The sequence below is a fragment of the Excalfactoria chinensis genome, chromosome 14 (genome assembly GCF_039878825.1).
Source record: "Excalfactoria chinensis isolate bCotChi1 chromosome 14, bCotChi1.hap2, whole genome shotgun sequence".
Lineage (NCBI taxonomy): Eukaryota > Metazoa > Chordata > Aves > Galliformes > Phasianidae > Excalfactoria > Excalfactoria chinensis.
Window position 1 is genome coordinate 9,663,025 of NC_092838.1, and position 17,476 is coordinate 9,680,500.

At 43.7% G+C, this 17,476-nt stretch overlaps 1 protein-coding gene across 4 annotated transcripts in view; it reads right to left on the minus strand.

Moving 5' to 3' along the window:
- Nucleotides 1-17,476, minus strand: part of SDK1 (sidekick cell adhesion molecule 1) — a 360,337-nt gene that overhangs the window by 62,660 nt on the left and 280,201 nt on the right. For all 4 annotated transcript variants that reach the window (XM_072349300.1, XM_072349298.1, XM_072349299.1 and 1 more), the window contains 5 exons: nucleotides 17,108-17,258; nucleotides 14,968-15,205; nucleotides 9,575-9,690; nucleotides 9,108-9,297; nucleotides 7,325-7,423 (listed from right to left, as the gene is read on the minus strand). In XM_072349300.1, the coding sequence (XP_072205401.1) occupies nucleotides 7,325-7,423; nucleotides 9,108-9,297; nucleotides 9,575-9,690; nucleotides 14,968-15,205; nucleotides 17,108-17,258 (794 nt within the window). The remainder of the gene's footprint in view (nucleotides 1-7,324; nucleotides 7,424-9,107; nucleotides 9,298-9,574; nucleotides 9,691-14,967; nucleotides 15,206-17,107; nucleotides 17,259-17,476) is intronic.

Here is a 17,476-nt window from a genome sequence, read left to right on the forward strand (position 1 = left end):
TCTAGCTGTAGCACCAGAACTATTAGCTTATTGTAATTACTTGTTTAACTGAGACCAGAACTAAGTAATTTGCTTCCTTTAGTGCTATAAAACTCTGCTATATGCCAGCCCTTCGCAGTCAGGCGCAGCACCTTATGGGGAAATTACACACTGTGGTGCACACAAGGGTCTGCTGGATATTAGCTGCAGCAAAACGGATCTCACTTTCCATCCTTCATCCCAACAAGACACAAAAACATTCAATCTTTCCTGAGCATACTGGTACCTCTTTGGAAAGGGAAAGGTGCAGAGTCCATTACACACTGTGACAGCACTGGTTGGAGCTTGAAGTTTCCCAGCTGCAGAGCAGTTGGATTGCCCCAGCTGTGCAGCCCTCATGCTGCTCAATTTAACCCTCACCCCTGCTTTTTGCATTTGCCTTTCTCTCAGCTCTCCCACTCCCCCATAATTGCATGGTGGATGCCAGGACTGCCAATAAAAGCATCCTCCTGTTCTGCACTGTTGCAGTCCCTGTCCGCAGCCCATGGAAGAAGCCTGCAAGCTGTGCAGTCCCACTTAAATTCTCCTGCATTCAATAATCAATGCTGTTGATGCCTGCAAATGATAGCCCCACTCCAACCTGCCTGCCTGATGATTACGAGCTTACGGTTTAGCATACATTATTAATGATCTAACCAGGCAAAGGAAGGCTTCCAGAGCTCTCACGCACCACTAGCAACAACTGTCCCCCAAAGAGGGTCTGCCAAATGTTCAAAGCTGTTCTGTACACCCAGCAATCGAATCAGGCTCTCACTTTTGGAGCTCCATGTAACTTTCAGTCCAACTGCTAACTTCCAAAATCAATTAATACGGGACTGGTGTGGGGTTTTATTGCCCAAGCTGAATGCATTGTATGATTAAACGCTTCATGAAGCGACGCAGGGCAGAGGGCAGCCAACACATCCAAATCAGAGCAGATGAAAACGAAACAGTCATGACATGATGCTGCCAACTCTCTGCTCGTCTTCCAAAAGACAAAGGGGCCTGCAGACACCTGAGACCATCTCTTTCTCTTGAAATTAATATCCCAGCTAACGTTTGAACTCCCACCAAATACTGTAACAAGAGCCAAACCTGGTGTGCTTCATTCATAAAGGTCGGTGCATGGGAACTGCATAGTATATCTTACCTGTGGCTGTCAGACAAAACCAATGACATTTATTTTTCACTGGGAATGTGCAACAGTTGCCACATAACTGCTCAAAGAAAAGATACAGAGTTCACATGCCCCAGTGAATGCCATACTTGTATGGTACATAAGCAGTGAAATTTAATTGGGATACAGATGGTTATAATTTTGGTGTGCTGATTCTCATGGTGCTACGGACAAAGCCCCAGCATTTCTTTGCCTTTTTTTTTTGTTTGTTTTCTACAGCTGCTAAGGGATGTGGGGCACACCATGGAACTGCATCCATGGAACAAACCTGATTGCACAGCCACTTCCATGAGCAACCCGGCTCTCAGAGCACCAGGGTTCCAGCATGCTATGGGTACAGCTGAGCCCAAGGCTGCTTCACGGCAGTGCCCCAGCACACAGTGGCTGCCTGTGTTTGAGATCCCACATCAGGAAGGGAAAGCTTTCAGCACGTCAGGGTTAGTTTTTGCCCCTGGTATCCAGCTGTGCGCTGGGTATATTCCAACAGCATTTCCATGGGTGCATAATACTGCATTCCTACGTTAAAAAGCCTGATTTTCAGAGCTCCTGAAGCATGCTAAGCTGTCATCACAACCCTGGGGTCTTACACTTTGAACACCTCACTGTTCTACTGCCAATGACCTCCTTTTACCCACTGTGCCAGCTCTCCCATTGCTGGCCCCATATTTCTTTATCTTTAATACTATGTGTATTTTGATCTTCTCAGAAAGTCCACAGAAAGACAGATAGCAGTGGGGAGAATAAACGGGTACATTACGATCTTTTTTTTCTGTTGTTTTTACAGATGTGTGGAATGCAGGAGTGAGAACAGTGGTGCAAGATCTCAATAAAGGGGAAAAAATAGTAAAAGAAAAGCTCTGAGGCAATTTCTGCAGCAGCAGGGAAGATGAAGGAAGAAGCAACTAAGATGGCTAAAGAAGTTTGATAAAGGGACATAAGAAGTAAGGAATAAGACCTGCAGGGAAACAGAGAGTATTAAAAGAATAGGAAACTTGATTTATCTAGTTATTAAAAGATAAGTATGATATCTGGGACATATCATTGTCAAACGATTTTCTCTCTTTTCTAAACCACTGTAAAATATCAAGTGTAGCTAAAACGCAAGGAGGGAATAGAAAGAGAACTATTTACTGCTAAATGGTGGTACCCATGCTGGAAAGCCAATTACAAACATGCATGGATCAGGTAAAGCAACACACACTTATCAGTGCCTCTATAACAACTTACAGCCATGGATTCCATGGCCATAGCCTGCAGCTTTGTGACATTTTCTCTCATTGACCTGACTTGAAGGTGCACGTTCAACCTCTGCATCTGAGCTCTTGTTGCTGCCCAGGAACCCCTGAGATGCACTCAGTATCTTACTTGTGACCCCCTGCATCACCTTCCAGTGCTGGACAATTGGGAAGCCAAGAGACATTCTGCTATAAGCATCATTGCTCTTTTTCTTCAGAGTGACCCAGAAGATGCAGTATTTAAACAGCAGTATGGATAATAGCTTGAACTAACACAAGATGAAAAAGATGCTATTATGAGGTTGATGATCTTCAGCAACAAGAGAGAGGAGAAGATAGGAAATGTTGGGTGAAATCAAATGAGGCAGATCAACAGAGATAAATGGAAAGTGTTCAAATGAATGTATGCTTGAGGTCTGCCGCACGGATGAAGCTTTCTTCCCCTGCTTGATGACAGCAACAAGATGACACATACGCATCAGATGAAAACAATATCAAAGGTTACGAATGAAAGCAAAGTCTTTAAGAAGAGATCAGAGCAAACTTTTCCAGGGTGGGAGTATCTTACAGAAAGTTCACTATCTGGATGCTCAGTCAGAAGAATGCACATTCTTTTCTTCATTCTTTTTTTCCCTACGCAGCACTGGGTCCCAAATCTCTTGCCGTTTGGAGTTGTGCTGATCACCAGCCAAACTGCATAAAAAAGCCTTGAAAGAGCATTTCCTTGGTGGTTTATTTATTCATTGAAACAAGGCTTATTTTTGCATTAGCATCTCCTTGAATATTTTTTTTTCGCACAACTGCGAGCGGTTTCATGAGCCACGCTTTCTGAACTTAGTAAATGGCAACAGCCTGAACTGCCTGTTAAACGTTAGGTCACTAACGCAGCCACCAGATTCCCCAAAGCAAACAGGCAGGAAGATGGCAACACCCCATGAATATAGAAGAGCTTTCAAGCTCATCACCATACAAAGCCCTTCAGAACTGACAGCACCCGCTCATGCAGGCCGCGGTGCAGCAGAGATACAAACACTTATTAATTTGTCACAGAACTTAGGGAGAGCCAAACGATACCGGGAGGTTACGGTCTGCCTAGCGGAGCAGCAATCCAGTTTGTTGATTTTACTGCTTATCTGTTTAAGGGCCAGCGGGTGTGCAAATGCAGCCCAGGATCAAAATGTGCATTTGCAAACATGGATTACATCCAATTTCAGTTCTAATTCTCAGTGGAGTTCTTACACTCTTTCGCAGTAAGCTTCAGGTAAACGCTAAAAGCAAGGATACCGTGAGGAATACTAACCAGCAAGCGTGGCTCAGCTCTTGGTACAGGCAAAGCTCACTGATAGAACTGCATATACACACATTAATGCACTGTTTTCCTTTAACAGTGTTTGAAGGAGCTACGCTAGGTGCTGCTGAATGGAGAGCCAAGAAGAAGATGGAGTTAAGCCTCAAGTTGGTTACTGCAACACTCCCAAAAGGAGAAGTGGAGATATCTAGCAGTCCTCCACAGTAAAATATTTAAACAAACAAACAAGCAGTTTTCCCTCTTGGTGCCTGCCAGTATTTCATCCTGTTAATCTCCCTCTGAAATGCTAGAACATGTTTTGATGTAGATTACAAAAATGTTAGCTGCAAAGGTGCTTGTATACTCAGAGGACAAAGCCAGCAGAGCAGGAACATTAGTTCAAAGGCTGGGAATAGAAGTTGCTCTTGCAGAAAAAAAGTATTTCTCCTCTTTGCAGCCCCACTGGTGAATAACAGGGTGGCCTGCAAAGTTATGTCGACTTGTTTTTTCCACTAATTCTACTTCACTGACCTTGGCTGTGGTGGTTATAATGTTGCTTCAGAAGTTCATTGCAGCATTAAGGTTTGAAAAGTGCACAAGAATGAAAGTAAACATGCAACCTTTAGTTACAACACCACGCTGGTTTTTTAGCTATTTTTGAAGCACTCCTCACATCCTCAAAAAGATCACAGAAATAACTCAGCATGAGTAATTTTTACTGTTTCTCTCTGACATTGGCAGTTAACTGCTCCCTCCGTGAGCCTCAATTTTTCTGCTATCAAGAAAAAAGAGAGGAGGGAGAGCTGTTGAATGAAGACAATGGACCTCAAAGAGGTGGACAGGGGCAATTGGTATATAGAGTGCCCTGGGAAGGAATTCTATGGGAATAAGGAATTCAGGTTAGCTGATAGTTCTAAAAGGGACAAAAATAAAGGTACAACGATCCCAATGCAGACAAAAGATGTTAGGAGCCCGATATGTTTGCATTCAGACCTCACTAATGCCTTCAAATTCAAAACTGAATTGCACTAAATGTTGAAACAGGATGGGCTGCTGAGGGGGTGTATAAATAGACAGCACCGGCACACAGGGACAAAGTCAGAACAGCCACAGCGCAGGTGAGTTCGAACTTAAAGGGGAAAGGCAATGTGAAAGGTTTTAGAAAGATATTTGAAACACAAGAGAGAGAATGAGAGGTCAACTATTGGGAATAAAAGATGAGCACAAGACAAGTGACACAGAAGAGCACAAGGCAGACACCTCGGTTGCTTCATTTTCACACAAAAAACGTTGATTATTAACTAGATACTTAACACAAATTAAAACTGACAACAATAGAAGGAGGGATGTAGGCTAGAATACAGAACAGGTTAACGAATATTTAGCTAAGCTAGATGTAATCAAGTCAGAAAGGCCTGATGAAATTTGCCCTGCAGTGCTATATAACTAGCAGGAGCCATCTCTGAATAATCAGTGATTATATTCAAGAACTTGTTGAGGATAGGTGACATCTCAGAATGTTACCGAAGGGCAAACTGAATGCTCTGTCTCATAAAATGGAGGAAGAAAGACCAAAGGAATTATGGACATATCAAGCCAAAGTTTAATACTTAGAAAGACCCTGGAAAAAATATGAGTAAATATATAACCATCCACAGGGATAATAAATTGCCAGAGAACAGCTAATACGTATTTGTCTGGAACAAATAATAAATACCAAATAATCTGTTTTCTGCTTTGACAGTGTAATTGGCCAGGTGGGAAGAGTAGATATGATCCGCATTGACTTTAAGTAAGGCTTTAATATGGTTCCAAGCAGCCCTGTCAGAAACAAGCTAGAGAAACAGAACTTAAGAAAAATACGGCACATTCTGCTGCAATCACTTAAAAGAAAAAGTCAAAATGTTGTTAGCAATAGTTGGCTGAGAAATGGATAGGATATATTAAGTAAGGTCTCACGAGAGCAAGTCCCAAGTCTGTTTCTGTTCAATACTTTCATTAATGACCCGGTTGATGGAATTGCCATTCTGCTTGCAAACTTCAAAACTAAAACCAAATTGGGAGCGGCTCTGAGCCCTTTGGAGGACAAGACGGTAATTTAAAGTGATTCTGATAATGAGGAGAACTGGTCTGGAATCAGAAAGCTGAAATTCAATAAAAATACATGCAGAGCATTGCACTTACAGAAAATAAAAAGCTTAATGTACGTGGAAAAGAAGGATTGACCTGGAATTGTACTGCAGAAAAAAGGCAGGAATTAATAGCGGGTCATAAACTTACTTAGTTACAACAGCAGTGCTGCAAAAAAGGCAAGGCAATGCCAAGCACCCTGGGATGTGTGACTGGGAATGGACGGCTCAGGTCACAGGAGCCTGCAGTCTCCATGCTGAGCACTCTTTAAGAGATACCCTTCTACCAGCTCTGCATCTGTATGATTTTATCAGCATTGTGGCATTGACCACAATCGAACAAGAAGTGGAGGAATTGCACAGGGCTCTGTGAGGAGCCTGAATAGAAGAGTTCTTACTCCACAAAACTTGAAACACCAGTAAAAGATGCTGACCGAGTGCAGCAAGATGAGACATTGGAACAGAGGGGGGCAGCTAAATATCTTTAGTACTTTCTCAACATGTTCACCAAGTGTTTTTTTTTTCTCCTTCACATCCCGTGATTCAAATCCCAGCCTCTACAGAGAGCAAGTTTATAGGATACACAGTTCCTTAAAACAAAAGCAACAAATCAAACCAACAAGGCAGGCCAGAAGCCAAGCTTCCTCGAGTGCCTTTGGATCCCATCTGATGATTTCTTTGTGTCTCCAGGTGCCAGGATTAACCCACAAGAACTTTTAGGAACTGCACACCTCAGCAAAGGCCCTTGACTCAAAAGCTACACACAGCACCAGACCAGTCCTTTATCTAATGGGACATTTATTGGGATAATCCTTGCTCACCTGCTTAGACTACCACATAGTGTGCTCCAAATCAGCACAGAACACAGGCAGAATCGCTGTGTAAATATCAGATGCATTATCTTAAGAGGCATGAATAGATTCTTGTATTGTAAAAACCTTCAGTGCCTTAGATGTACAAGGAGCTGCTGGTGTGCTCTGGGTGCAATGGCAACCCAAGAGTTATCACAGCAGGAAGGTAAGGACGTTTGTCCTGAATTCCTGGCGTGCCATGCTGCCCCCGTTGCCTTTGATGAAAAGCCAAGTGTGATTTAACTCCTTGCAACCTGACAGACAGTACTGGCTGGAGGAAGCAATGAAATAGAAACACTCATGAAACTGATAAGTCGGTGATGTGTGGCAAGGAGGAGGGAAGGAAAGGAAGGGAAAATCCCGCTTTGCCCTACTGCAGCTCAACATACAAGTATAGACGGACAGATGAGGATCCAAACACAGCGCCAGGAATGCAGTGTAATCCTGACATGGGAAAACACACAGCATGAAGCCTGGCAGAACCTCCCTTCTCTCCACAGGACCTATTTTCCTCTCTTTAGCCACTGATTTGCTTAGTTGTGGTTTCTAACCCAATGTGCAAACAGAAGGAAAACCCAACAGCAGCAGCTTCCCTGCTCCCCACCCTCTCCCCCTTGACTCCTTACCCAGGATGATGCCGTTGGGCTCCTCTGGTGGCTGCCAGACGATGCGCACCGATGTCAGCCTCACCTCGGGGAACACCAGCCTGATGGGAGGCCCGGGGGCTGCAGGGGGGACAGAGGTGGTGCCCACAGGCACAATATGTCAGAAGGGTTATAAGTTTCCCAATCCCCACAGAAGGCAGCCAAGCTCACCAATAATAGATAGATGGTTAGGAGTACCCATGTGCAATGCAAAACACATGGATTCAGAGGAATTCGGTCCACAAGTGTTGGAATTGAATAATATCTCCTCTGTGTGGCCCCAGTGCTGGCTTTGAACTGCCTTCTGATTTTACACGTGCATTCTAAACACAGAGGTCTGAGGCAGCGAACCCGATGCACACTGATGCAGACAGCTGGCAGCTGCAATGGCCATCCTGGCTTTAAGAGGTGAGGAGATGTTAATTCACACATTTGCATCTCCAAAATTTCCCCTTCGGCACAAATTCCACCTGCCTCACCCCTGATGATACATTTAATTAAGCGGAGCCCAGAGGAGACACAACATATTTATGTCAGGAGTAGGGAGAAGGAAGAACAATTTGTATCATTTGTCAACAGGCACTTAAGGAGGGAACTGCTATAATGGGGTTATCTAAAACAAACAGTTTTAAATATTTCACATTATAGTCTGATGTGTGCAATTCTGTGACTGCTCTTTCATTCCCTGCAGAGTTCTGCTAATATTAACTTATCTTTGTTTCCTTTCAAAGTCTCCACACAGGCTGAATGCTGAGAAAACAGCTACAAATATGCCTGGGAGCGACTGTTCCTGCTCTGTCCCCACTCAATCCCACCCCTATCCCTGCTTCACCCCATCGTGGCCCTGAACACTGCAGTAAATGCCAAGGTAAGCCCAGCGTCTGAACGCGTTTGCAGCCCAACCAAACAGCTTTAATGAAGTTCCTTGTAGACACCAATTTTTATTCCATTTCTACTGGGAACATTTTGATGAGAAAAGAGATTTTTTTTTTTTTAGGTATTTTTTTTTTCCTATTTTTCATTCATTGGGACTAATAAGCAGAAGCCTCTTACACAGACGCTATCCATCATTTAATAGTGAAAAGGCAATGAAACTAAAAGCAACTTTAGCATCAGCAAAGCCAGAAATACTTTAAGAGCTGAATTAAATTTCTGTCAAACTCCATCAGCAGGGATGCTCTCACCCCATAGAGATGAACAGAACTGGGGTGAGGAAGGGGCTGCTCGGGGTCTCTCAGCACAACAATCTGCACTCTGTGAGCTCATGGGAAGCACTAGAAGGGGCTACAAGAGGGGCTGCTATGAACCCTTCTGGGCTCAGCCCTTATTCTTCTAGAAAAAAAAACCAACAGATTATTGAAGCTGCAATTTCCATGTCTCTCCTTCAGCCCAAGCAGACCCAGGTTTGTTTATTGCTTCCAATTGCAGTGCTCTGCTTTTTGCTTAGAGCACGATTGAACATCAATTGGCATTTATAATTGGGCTCTAAAAATTGTCTTTGGTAGAAATTTTCTACATCGAGCTTCAGAGGACAAATAATTTTAAATTGTTTCCTCTTCATCAACTGAGGGAAAAGAGGAAATGGGCAACTGGTTTTCTGCCAAATTCTATCCCATGGCCAGTGGAGCAATGCTGTTATGCAGAGCAAGGATCAATTCCTCTAAGTTCAAAGTCAAATAACAATCCCAACAACCTCAGTTTGACCTTTCTACACTTGCATCACCACAAGAAAAAGGCATTATCGTCAGGTAATCCATACACTTACCATCATCCTTGGTCCTTTCTATCACAGCAGGAGAGCTGGAGACTCCATCCCCAATGCGAGTGAAGGCCAACACCCGGATCTCATAGAGCACATACTTGCGCAGGCCAGACAGCAGGCAGGACTGAGTGTGGTTACCTCTTACTGTTTGACTCCTTGGTTCAGAGTCGACATCTTTTGCTTTGTAAAGTATCTGCAGAATAACGCGGAATAAATGCATATGAATACAGAAAGAAAAAGTTATTACACGAGATCTGAAAAAGGAGCACGCATTTAAAATGTTCCTTTTCAGGAGATATGAGATTAAATTCAGCAATCAACCCTTCCGAAGCCAGCACACTTCTGATATCTCATCCTGTTGAGTTATGGATGATATTAACATCCCTCAGGTGAGCAATAAATAATAAATAGAAAAACGTAGCCAGGTAGAGCTTTAATAACAAAGTGAACACGAAGCTCCAGCTGTATACCTTGTAGCCCAGGATGAGACCATTTTGCTCTGACTCAGGGACTGCAGACCATGTCAGAAGGATCTGGGTTGAGCTCACGGCTTCAGCAGACACGTTCTCAGGAGGAGCAGAGGGAACTGGAATCAGAGATGAAACAGGTAAGGCTTTCCAGGTGATGCTGTTCCATCTCCCTGTCTGCTTGGGATTGTTTTGGGATCCCTAGTCCCAAAGTACTCAGATGCACTCTAGACAATGTCTTCTTCTTTTGCATTTATTATTCACCACCTTTACATTTCAGCTTACTTCACATTCTTTTAACAGTTCATGTAAGAAACACAATGTTTGTAAAGAGCTTAACACTCACCACTAAGCACTGTCTACAAACAGGCATTAAATACAGGTAGACATGAAAAAAGTTCAGGTTTCTTGTATTTGCAGTAATTAGAGATATGTTTAGACTGCTGGACTTCTACAGAGTCCATCTCCTAGGTTTTTCTCTCCTGTACATTTTATTTCTCTATGCCAAAAGTGAGAAATCTTTATGAATGGGAGTTTATCTTACGGTATGATCTGTTCTAACATGAAGTTTTATGCCAACCTGGCTTCCTATATTATTCAAAAGGAAATTATAGCATCTTGACTAGAGTTAGCAATAATTCCAGCCACTGGATTGCACCCAGACCTCCCAGTTCAGCGAGAAGTGCTTTAACCTCAAAGCCTTTTGATTATGTGATGGTGCTTAACATTTGCAATACATCAATTATAGACAGATACATTAAGGCAAGGTGTATTTTCAGGGACTGATACGGTGTAAATGAAAGATATGCCTATTTCATTTATGTTGTAAAATTGGCTCTTATGAAACCGAGATCATTATTAGAACGGATGGCACAGGAACACTGTAATTTTCTGTTACTCGACAGAGGAGCAAACCTGCATTTTTTCATGCCATTAAAACACAACCCACTGCAGAACCACCACGCAACTGCAAGCTCTTGTGGGCAAGCTCAATAGCTATGCGATGTTACGCAAGCAGAACCAGAGACTATTTTTAAGAGTTCACATTTTATGCTGCCCTTTTCCATTTTTTTTCTTTCCTCATGGCATTTCCAACATCTGAAGGGTATCATCTTTCCTAAAGCACGATACACCTGTCAGACCTCGAGAGAACATTCACCAAGTTATGTTACATGAGTACCCGTGGACAGCAAGGTTTGATTAGGACCTGAATACATCGCAAAGCGGAGCACAAATCTCTGCCAAAAAGTAATGCTTCCCTGGCTGTCCGAATGAAAGAACAGATCAGCTGGTTTGAAGGCTAGCTCCCAAATCTCCTAGCAACACGAACAAGATAATGAGTATGACACCAGAATTAATATAAATGGAAAAATAAAACACACCAGCCCCCACCCCTGTGCACTCAAGGTTAACCACAGTGATAGTCATTTCTGAAACAATTTCCCTGTTACCAATTATTTGGGACACGAGAAGCAGGGCACCATCACACGCCATTGCAGCAGACTGAAATCTGATTTTTCTTCCCCTCTAATGCTGAAATGCTCTTTTTTTTCTTTTCTTTTTTTTAAATCTCCCAGATTTATCCCCCACAAGGATATAATTATGTTAAAGGAAAATAGATTGCCAGGAGCCATGAATGTCTTTGGATAGCTGCCACAACTTTATCTGTAGATCTTCACAAAGAGTTACTCCCACATGAATCACTTCTGGAGAGAGAAAGGGTGGAGGTGGGTCGCGGGAAACCAGAACACAAAGAGGAAAGAAGCCCTTTCCAGCCACATTTATTTTTTATTTTATCTGGTTTGAACCCTTTCAGGAGCAAAAGTTCCTTTATTTTACAAATATTTCTTTTCCCCTTTGATCAGCAGCCACCAGATATCCCAAATTCACAAAAGGTTGGGCTGCGGCCGGCTGGCCCCGTGTGCAAGGCTGCTTTGAGGTGTGTGTGCCATCCTGCTGCTGGCAGGGGGATGCTGAAGCTCACAAAGGACAGGATGGCTGATGGGAAGGTTTATTAGCTCACACTCCTCTTACTCCCCAGCGACAACGGCCAGAACAGCTCAATGTCCCCTCTCTCTGGGGAGGAATCTCAGCCCAGCACCTGAATGGCAGACATCCTTGCATTCATCGTGTGTTTCGCTCCACTTTAATTTTCCACTGCTATTGTCATACTGGTGTTGAGAATTAAGTTTTAATACGGATGTATGAATTCAGGGTGTGCAACTGATATTACAGATTTTATTGTTGCCTGTCTCTTATCAGGCAACACAGTTTGATCGGCCCTTTAAAGAATGAATTGAAATGTAACATCCATTTATCTGACCCCTCTCCTCACTCAGGATATCCTGCTTCATAGTAATTATGGTTTGCTGTGACTGATCAGTGACTTGAGTGAGGCGTATAATCCCTCTTTCCCCTGCAAACTCTGATGCTGTTTCCTTAACCATCGCTTAACTGAAGACTTTGCTGGAAGCTCCAAAGCAGAGCTCTCATTAGTAACCTGCAAGAACGGAGCAGAAACCAAGCAAAAGAGTCCAAAAAAATCTCAGAGCTTGAAAGAAATGAACTGGAAAGACCGAAACGAAATGATTAGCTAATCCAGCAAAGTGCCAGCCGCACGATGTGCTTTAGAAGATCAAACATAGGAAATTATAGAGTTACTGGTACTTTGCACTGGGACTTCAATAACAACTCAAGTTTTTCAGTTATCTGGGTTGGCATCTAAGATCATGCATCTTCTTGCTACATCTAATAAAACCGTATTTAATATACAGCAAATGATGCTGTTGCATGTCTTTAACTGGGCCCAAAGCAGCCTTCAACAAGCTAGTTTGTATTCTGGTATTCTAAGAAAGCTAGGTAGTGTGATGACATGGTTCTCTCCATTTCTTGCAGCTCATTTTAGCTGAATACCCTTAATTGTTTTCTGAAAGTAAAAAAATAAGCTGGCATATGGTACATCTGACATCAATTAAGAAGTACAAGTTTGGAGCGAGGTTCATGGCAAAAGCAACATATCTGCAGTACAGCATGTAAGCATTTTGCCTATAAAATTAGATATCAGGGGCCCACCCTCAGCTTGTACAAACTGACAAATCTCTGCGGTGACATTGGGACACATCTGAATTACCCAGCCATGCTTTATCACATGGTAACTGCTTCGTGAAGGTCAGGCTCTGACAAATCAAAGGACTGATCTTCGCCATGCACGTGTGCCCATGCTTGTGTGGGAGCTCATTTTGCAAGGTGAGCACACACGCTCGTGTAACTGCAGGCCCGAAGATAATCAAGGCACTGAGTGAGGTTTGTTTGGGGTGAACTGTTTGAAAACAAGAGGGTTTATATTTAAGGCAAATCAGCCCCATCGAAGTTGCCCTAAGCATTACAAGCCTTCACACTTTCTCGCTTTCTCTATTATGCCCACTGTCATTTACAGTGTATAGAGTGGAAACTGAGCTTGTTACTCTGCAGTTAACACCATAATGTTCAAGAGACCTAAAGTACTTTGAAAACATACGTGCAATTTCTCTCATAATTCAAAAGCCAGTTCTAAAAAGTGCTCTGACCTCTTTCTCTGGGTATAGGTAACTTTTATCCATATTATAACCTCATTTGGAGGTGCACACAGGTTAAGTGCAGATTCTCTCTCACACAGCTTGCTGCTATGCCAGCGCTCTTTGTGTACCAGAAGCCTAAAAAGATGCAGCCAGAAGTCTGAGCCTTGACTCGCTCTATTCAAGAAATCAGATGTTCATATCAAAGAAAGTACATGAAAAAAAAACAAACCCAACACAACCACACACAAATGAGCCCTTACAGCCCAGATCACAGCTTTGTATTATTTTGATCCTGGTTTCAGTGAGCCTCCTATAATCAGTTTCAAGTCAACCCTCTTCTAATACTGCAAGAGGAAATGCCAAACACACACGTGTAACCTCTGATCTTTAGATGCTGAGCAAGAGCACTGTAATCCTAAGGTTTTATGAAATCACTTAATCTTAGTATTTACTTACTTTCAAAAGAAGTGTTTGAAGAGCAGTGGAAAGGAGAAAATGGAGAACGCGGTATCTTTTTATTATGACACAAAACACTTCAAAACTACTTCGTCTAGGTCACGCTATCTCTAACTCCAATACAAACATGCCCTGTTTAAAATACCTCTGGCGATAGCTTTCCAATTACTCCCTCCCCAAAAGCACCACTTTAATGGAGTGGGATGACTTTGTCTAGCCTTCTTCTCAGCAGTTCAAAGGACAGTTACGTGAGGCAGCAGAGCAAACTGTGCGCTCCCCACAGCTCTCACGCTTCATGCCAAATGACGCTGCCTGGTGCAGGGTGCACACACATGCACGTATGTATCTCTCAAGGTGGGGCAAGGATATAACTGAATTCCAAAACATTTTCATGAAGAAAAACAGAAAAAAATATATAGTAAGAAAAAAATATCATATCAGCGTTGGGTTTTGCACAAGTCACAAAGAACTTTTAGTAGTTAACTTTAAAACTGCATGTGTCATCCATTCTTTTATTCATCTGCAACATAAATTTTAATTTATCAGGTGCATGCAGGGCAGGTTTGGGAATAGGTGATGTGGAAGCTAACAGCCAGAGAGTGGCTTTTCAAGATCTGCCTTTACTGTTGCAGCTGTGCTAACAATAATTTACTGCTGCCCGAAGTTGTGAGTTTGCTGACACTGTTTGAAGTCTCTGTGCTAGTATGGATGAATCAGACAACACAGCACCTGTGCTCCATGTCTACGTGAAGGTTATGTCTACACAAAGGTTACGTCTACACGAAGGTTATGTCTATATAACCTTCTGTACACCGTTTCAGAAGGTAGTTTTGAAAATGTGCCATCAAAAGCTCAAATAATTATCTCACTTCCATGTGGCTCATTAGCCCTCTAAAATAATTTGTGCCCTTTTAGAAATACGCAGTGCTTGAAATTAAATTTCAGATAACCACAGCTGCCAGAAAACCTGCCTCAGGCCAGGAGTGGGTGGGGAGGGGAGAATAAGGGGCAACGAAGCTGTTAAGGAGGAAGAAGAGGCCGAGAAGGATGGACACGAGCTCCTTTTTGTGCTGCCTGCAATGCTGCCAAACGGTGGCAGGAGCAGGAAGAGGTTGTTTTATTTGCTATGAGATTTAAACAAACCTTTCGTGCAGGTTTATAGGTTCACATATGAGAACATGGGAAGAGTAAAATAACTAAATATATAAATAAGTAAGCTCCCTCAGAGGTCTCTGTATCTTTTTGCCTTCAGTGCACCTAGAGATCATTCGTTTTCCTTCTGATTTAATGGGTCACCAAGAAAAAGAACTGAACAAAAAAAGGCACTGCATGCTGAAAACTCTCTGCCTTGTCCTCCCCAGCTGACGCGGCGCTCTGACTCACCGGATTCCCGCGTCCGACCTCGCACCACTTCACTCCATGGTCCTGCCCCGATGGCGTTGAAGGCCTGGATCTGCAGCTCGTACTCCGTCCACTCCTCCAGGTCCTCGATGGTGTACTCCCTTTCCAGCCGGTCGCTGATGACCTTCAGCAGGGCAGAAGGCTGCAGATCCACGCGCCAGAACTTGATGCGGTACCCCACGGACTCTGGGTTGCCATTGTACTGTGTGTCAGGCAGGGGCTGGGGGAGAAATCCAAAGAAAAGCCTCATATTACAGCTCAGAACACACTGCCAGAGCTTTGCAAATGGCAAACCAGGGCGGTCTGAACTCGTGTAAGGCCACATGAAGGCAAAAGAGATGGAGGGGCTGATTTACATTTCATGGCCTCCAATTTCTGTGTTGTTTGAGATTTCAACTTTAACTTCAATTTCGTGCCATGTCGATACGTAGACAGAACTATGCCACTCGCTGTGGGTGCACCAACAGAGATGATACCAATGCAATGTATTCAGAACTTTGTGATTAAATATGGAAATGAATGATAAATTGCTGAAGCATGTGACAAATTCATTTATCGTACTTTTTTTTATATATATATTTTTTTACTGACTCTCTCCCTGCTCATTTATCAGCCGAGATTTATTCCAGCATTCCAACTCCCCAAGCAATTTCAGAGATTAAAATATGAAATAATTAGCCTACTTCGTGAAGTTTCAAGTTTTTCCCCATAAAACTAACTACATGATGCCGCAGATGGCTGAGATTCAGTTCTGACTCACTGGCAAAGTTTGATATCCATTAACATTTCACAGCGCAGAAGACTATACCCTGCAGGCAAGCAGGGCTAAAAATGTGACCCCTGTTCTGTTGGAAGGAAGGAATTCCCAGCTCCCAGAGGGACACAGATTCACCTGTAGGTCTTGAGAAAGAGAGATTAAATGCTTTCAAATGCTGATGTTATCAAGCATGAAAAAGGTACACTGCGGCATTTTCAGCTGTGCTGTTGGCTCCTCCTGAACCCTGCACAGTTGGACTCATGAAAACCAGGCTCCCAGATAGTACAGCAAGGGAACATGAGCCTAAAAGTTTTCAAGTCTTGAAAACAACTTGGAGTTGATTTTGATGTAAGATATATGGCCATAGTACCAAAGGTCTAAAAATGTGGGCATGGTGAAGTCATGAATGAGTTATGTAGGGCTTACCACATAACTGCCAAAGCTCTCCTGTAGACACTGCTGTTCACTTGGTGGAACCCTGAGACATTTCATGGACACTGAGTGTCTACAGGTCAGATCTGTTGGTCTTTCAGGGTTCAGATCTCAGTCCTGCTCCTCAATAGCAAACTGGAATTATTCTCCACTGATGGGAGCGATCCTTTCTTGTTTCTATAGCCAGATTTTGTCTCCCAGCTCTAATGAGTTTTTGCATGGAAAAGCTAATGTGTGGGCGAAAGGAAACCTGTGCTTCATCAGCATCACACCACAGTAACCCCAGCAAAAAATCTTACCCACCAGAGAGAAAGAAAACCATTCTGGAGCAAGCTGATTGCCAAACAAGTCCTGGTGTGCGGTAAGTGAGACAGTCAAAGGGGCACAATGGTGTCACCAACCACTGCATCTCTGCAATTAATTCTTTGTTTCTAGATTTTATCACATAACCCCGCAGCCTTTCCCATATCTATCTTCCTACAGGAGTGCAATGTGCAAATGCTGCCATCTCTGAACCACTCAGTACCTGCGGAATGGCTGTCAATGGCCCCTGTGTACCTCCTGGGGTCAGTTTTACTCAGCACAAACAACTGAGCCCCGGGAAACTGCAAACCCGCTCCAGCATTATATTTCTGTCCCACACGTTGACCCAGACGGTGGAACTGGAGTCTCAGAAGCCAAGGTTTTACACACAGGCATATATTCCCCTGATGAAGTGGCAGAGGCAGTGGCAGTAGGCAATTTAAGTGATTAATAAGGCACTTAAGGTAAGTCTCAGATTTCCGACTATTCTGAAAAAAGGAAATAATTTTGCCGTCAGCCTCAGGCTGAACACAAGGGAAAAGCATTCCCAAGCTGCAGGCAGCTCCTAGGGACCGAGCTGCACCCCAGCTGCCAGCACCCCACCCCTGCACCCATCCATCCCCATCTCACCACCCAGCGCATCCGCAGGCTGCTCTCGCTGGCCGTGCGCACGCTCACGCTGCCGGGGGCCACGTCTGGAGGGGCTTGCAGGGTCTGGATGACACGTGAGGGCTGGCTCAGTGGGCTGGCACCCACCACGTTCACCTGCCGCATCCGGAACCTGAGGTGGAAGGGAGAGGCAGAGTGTGGGACCACCCTGAGAGCCCCCCGGAGCGGGAAGGATGGGGAGCTACAAGGTGGGTGTAACTCAACAGCCTGCAAAGGTCGTCGTGTGCACGTCCCCTTTGTATTCACGGCTGAATGGTTTGTGGTAACTGTGCTCAGATCCTCTCAGGTATTAGAAAAAATGAAAATGAGATTAGCTTGGGGTCGATTAGA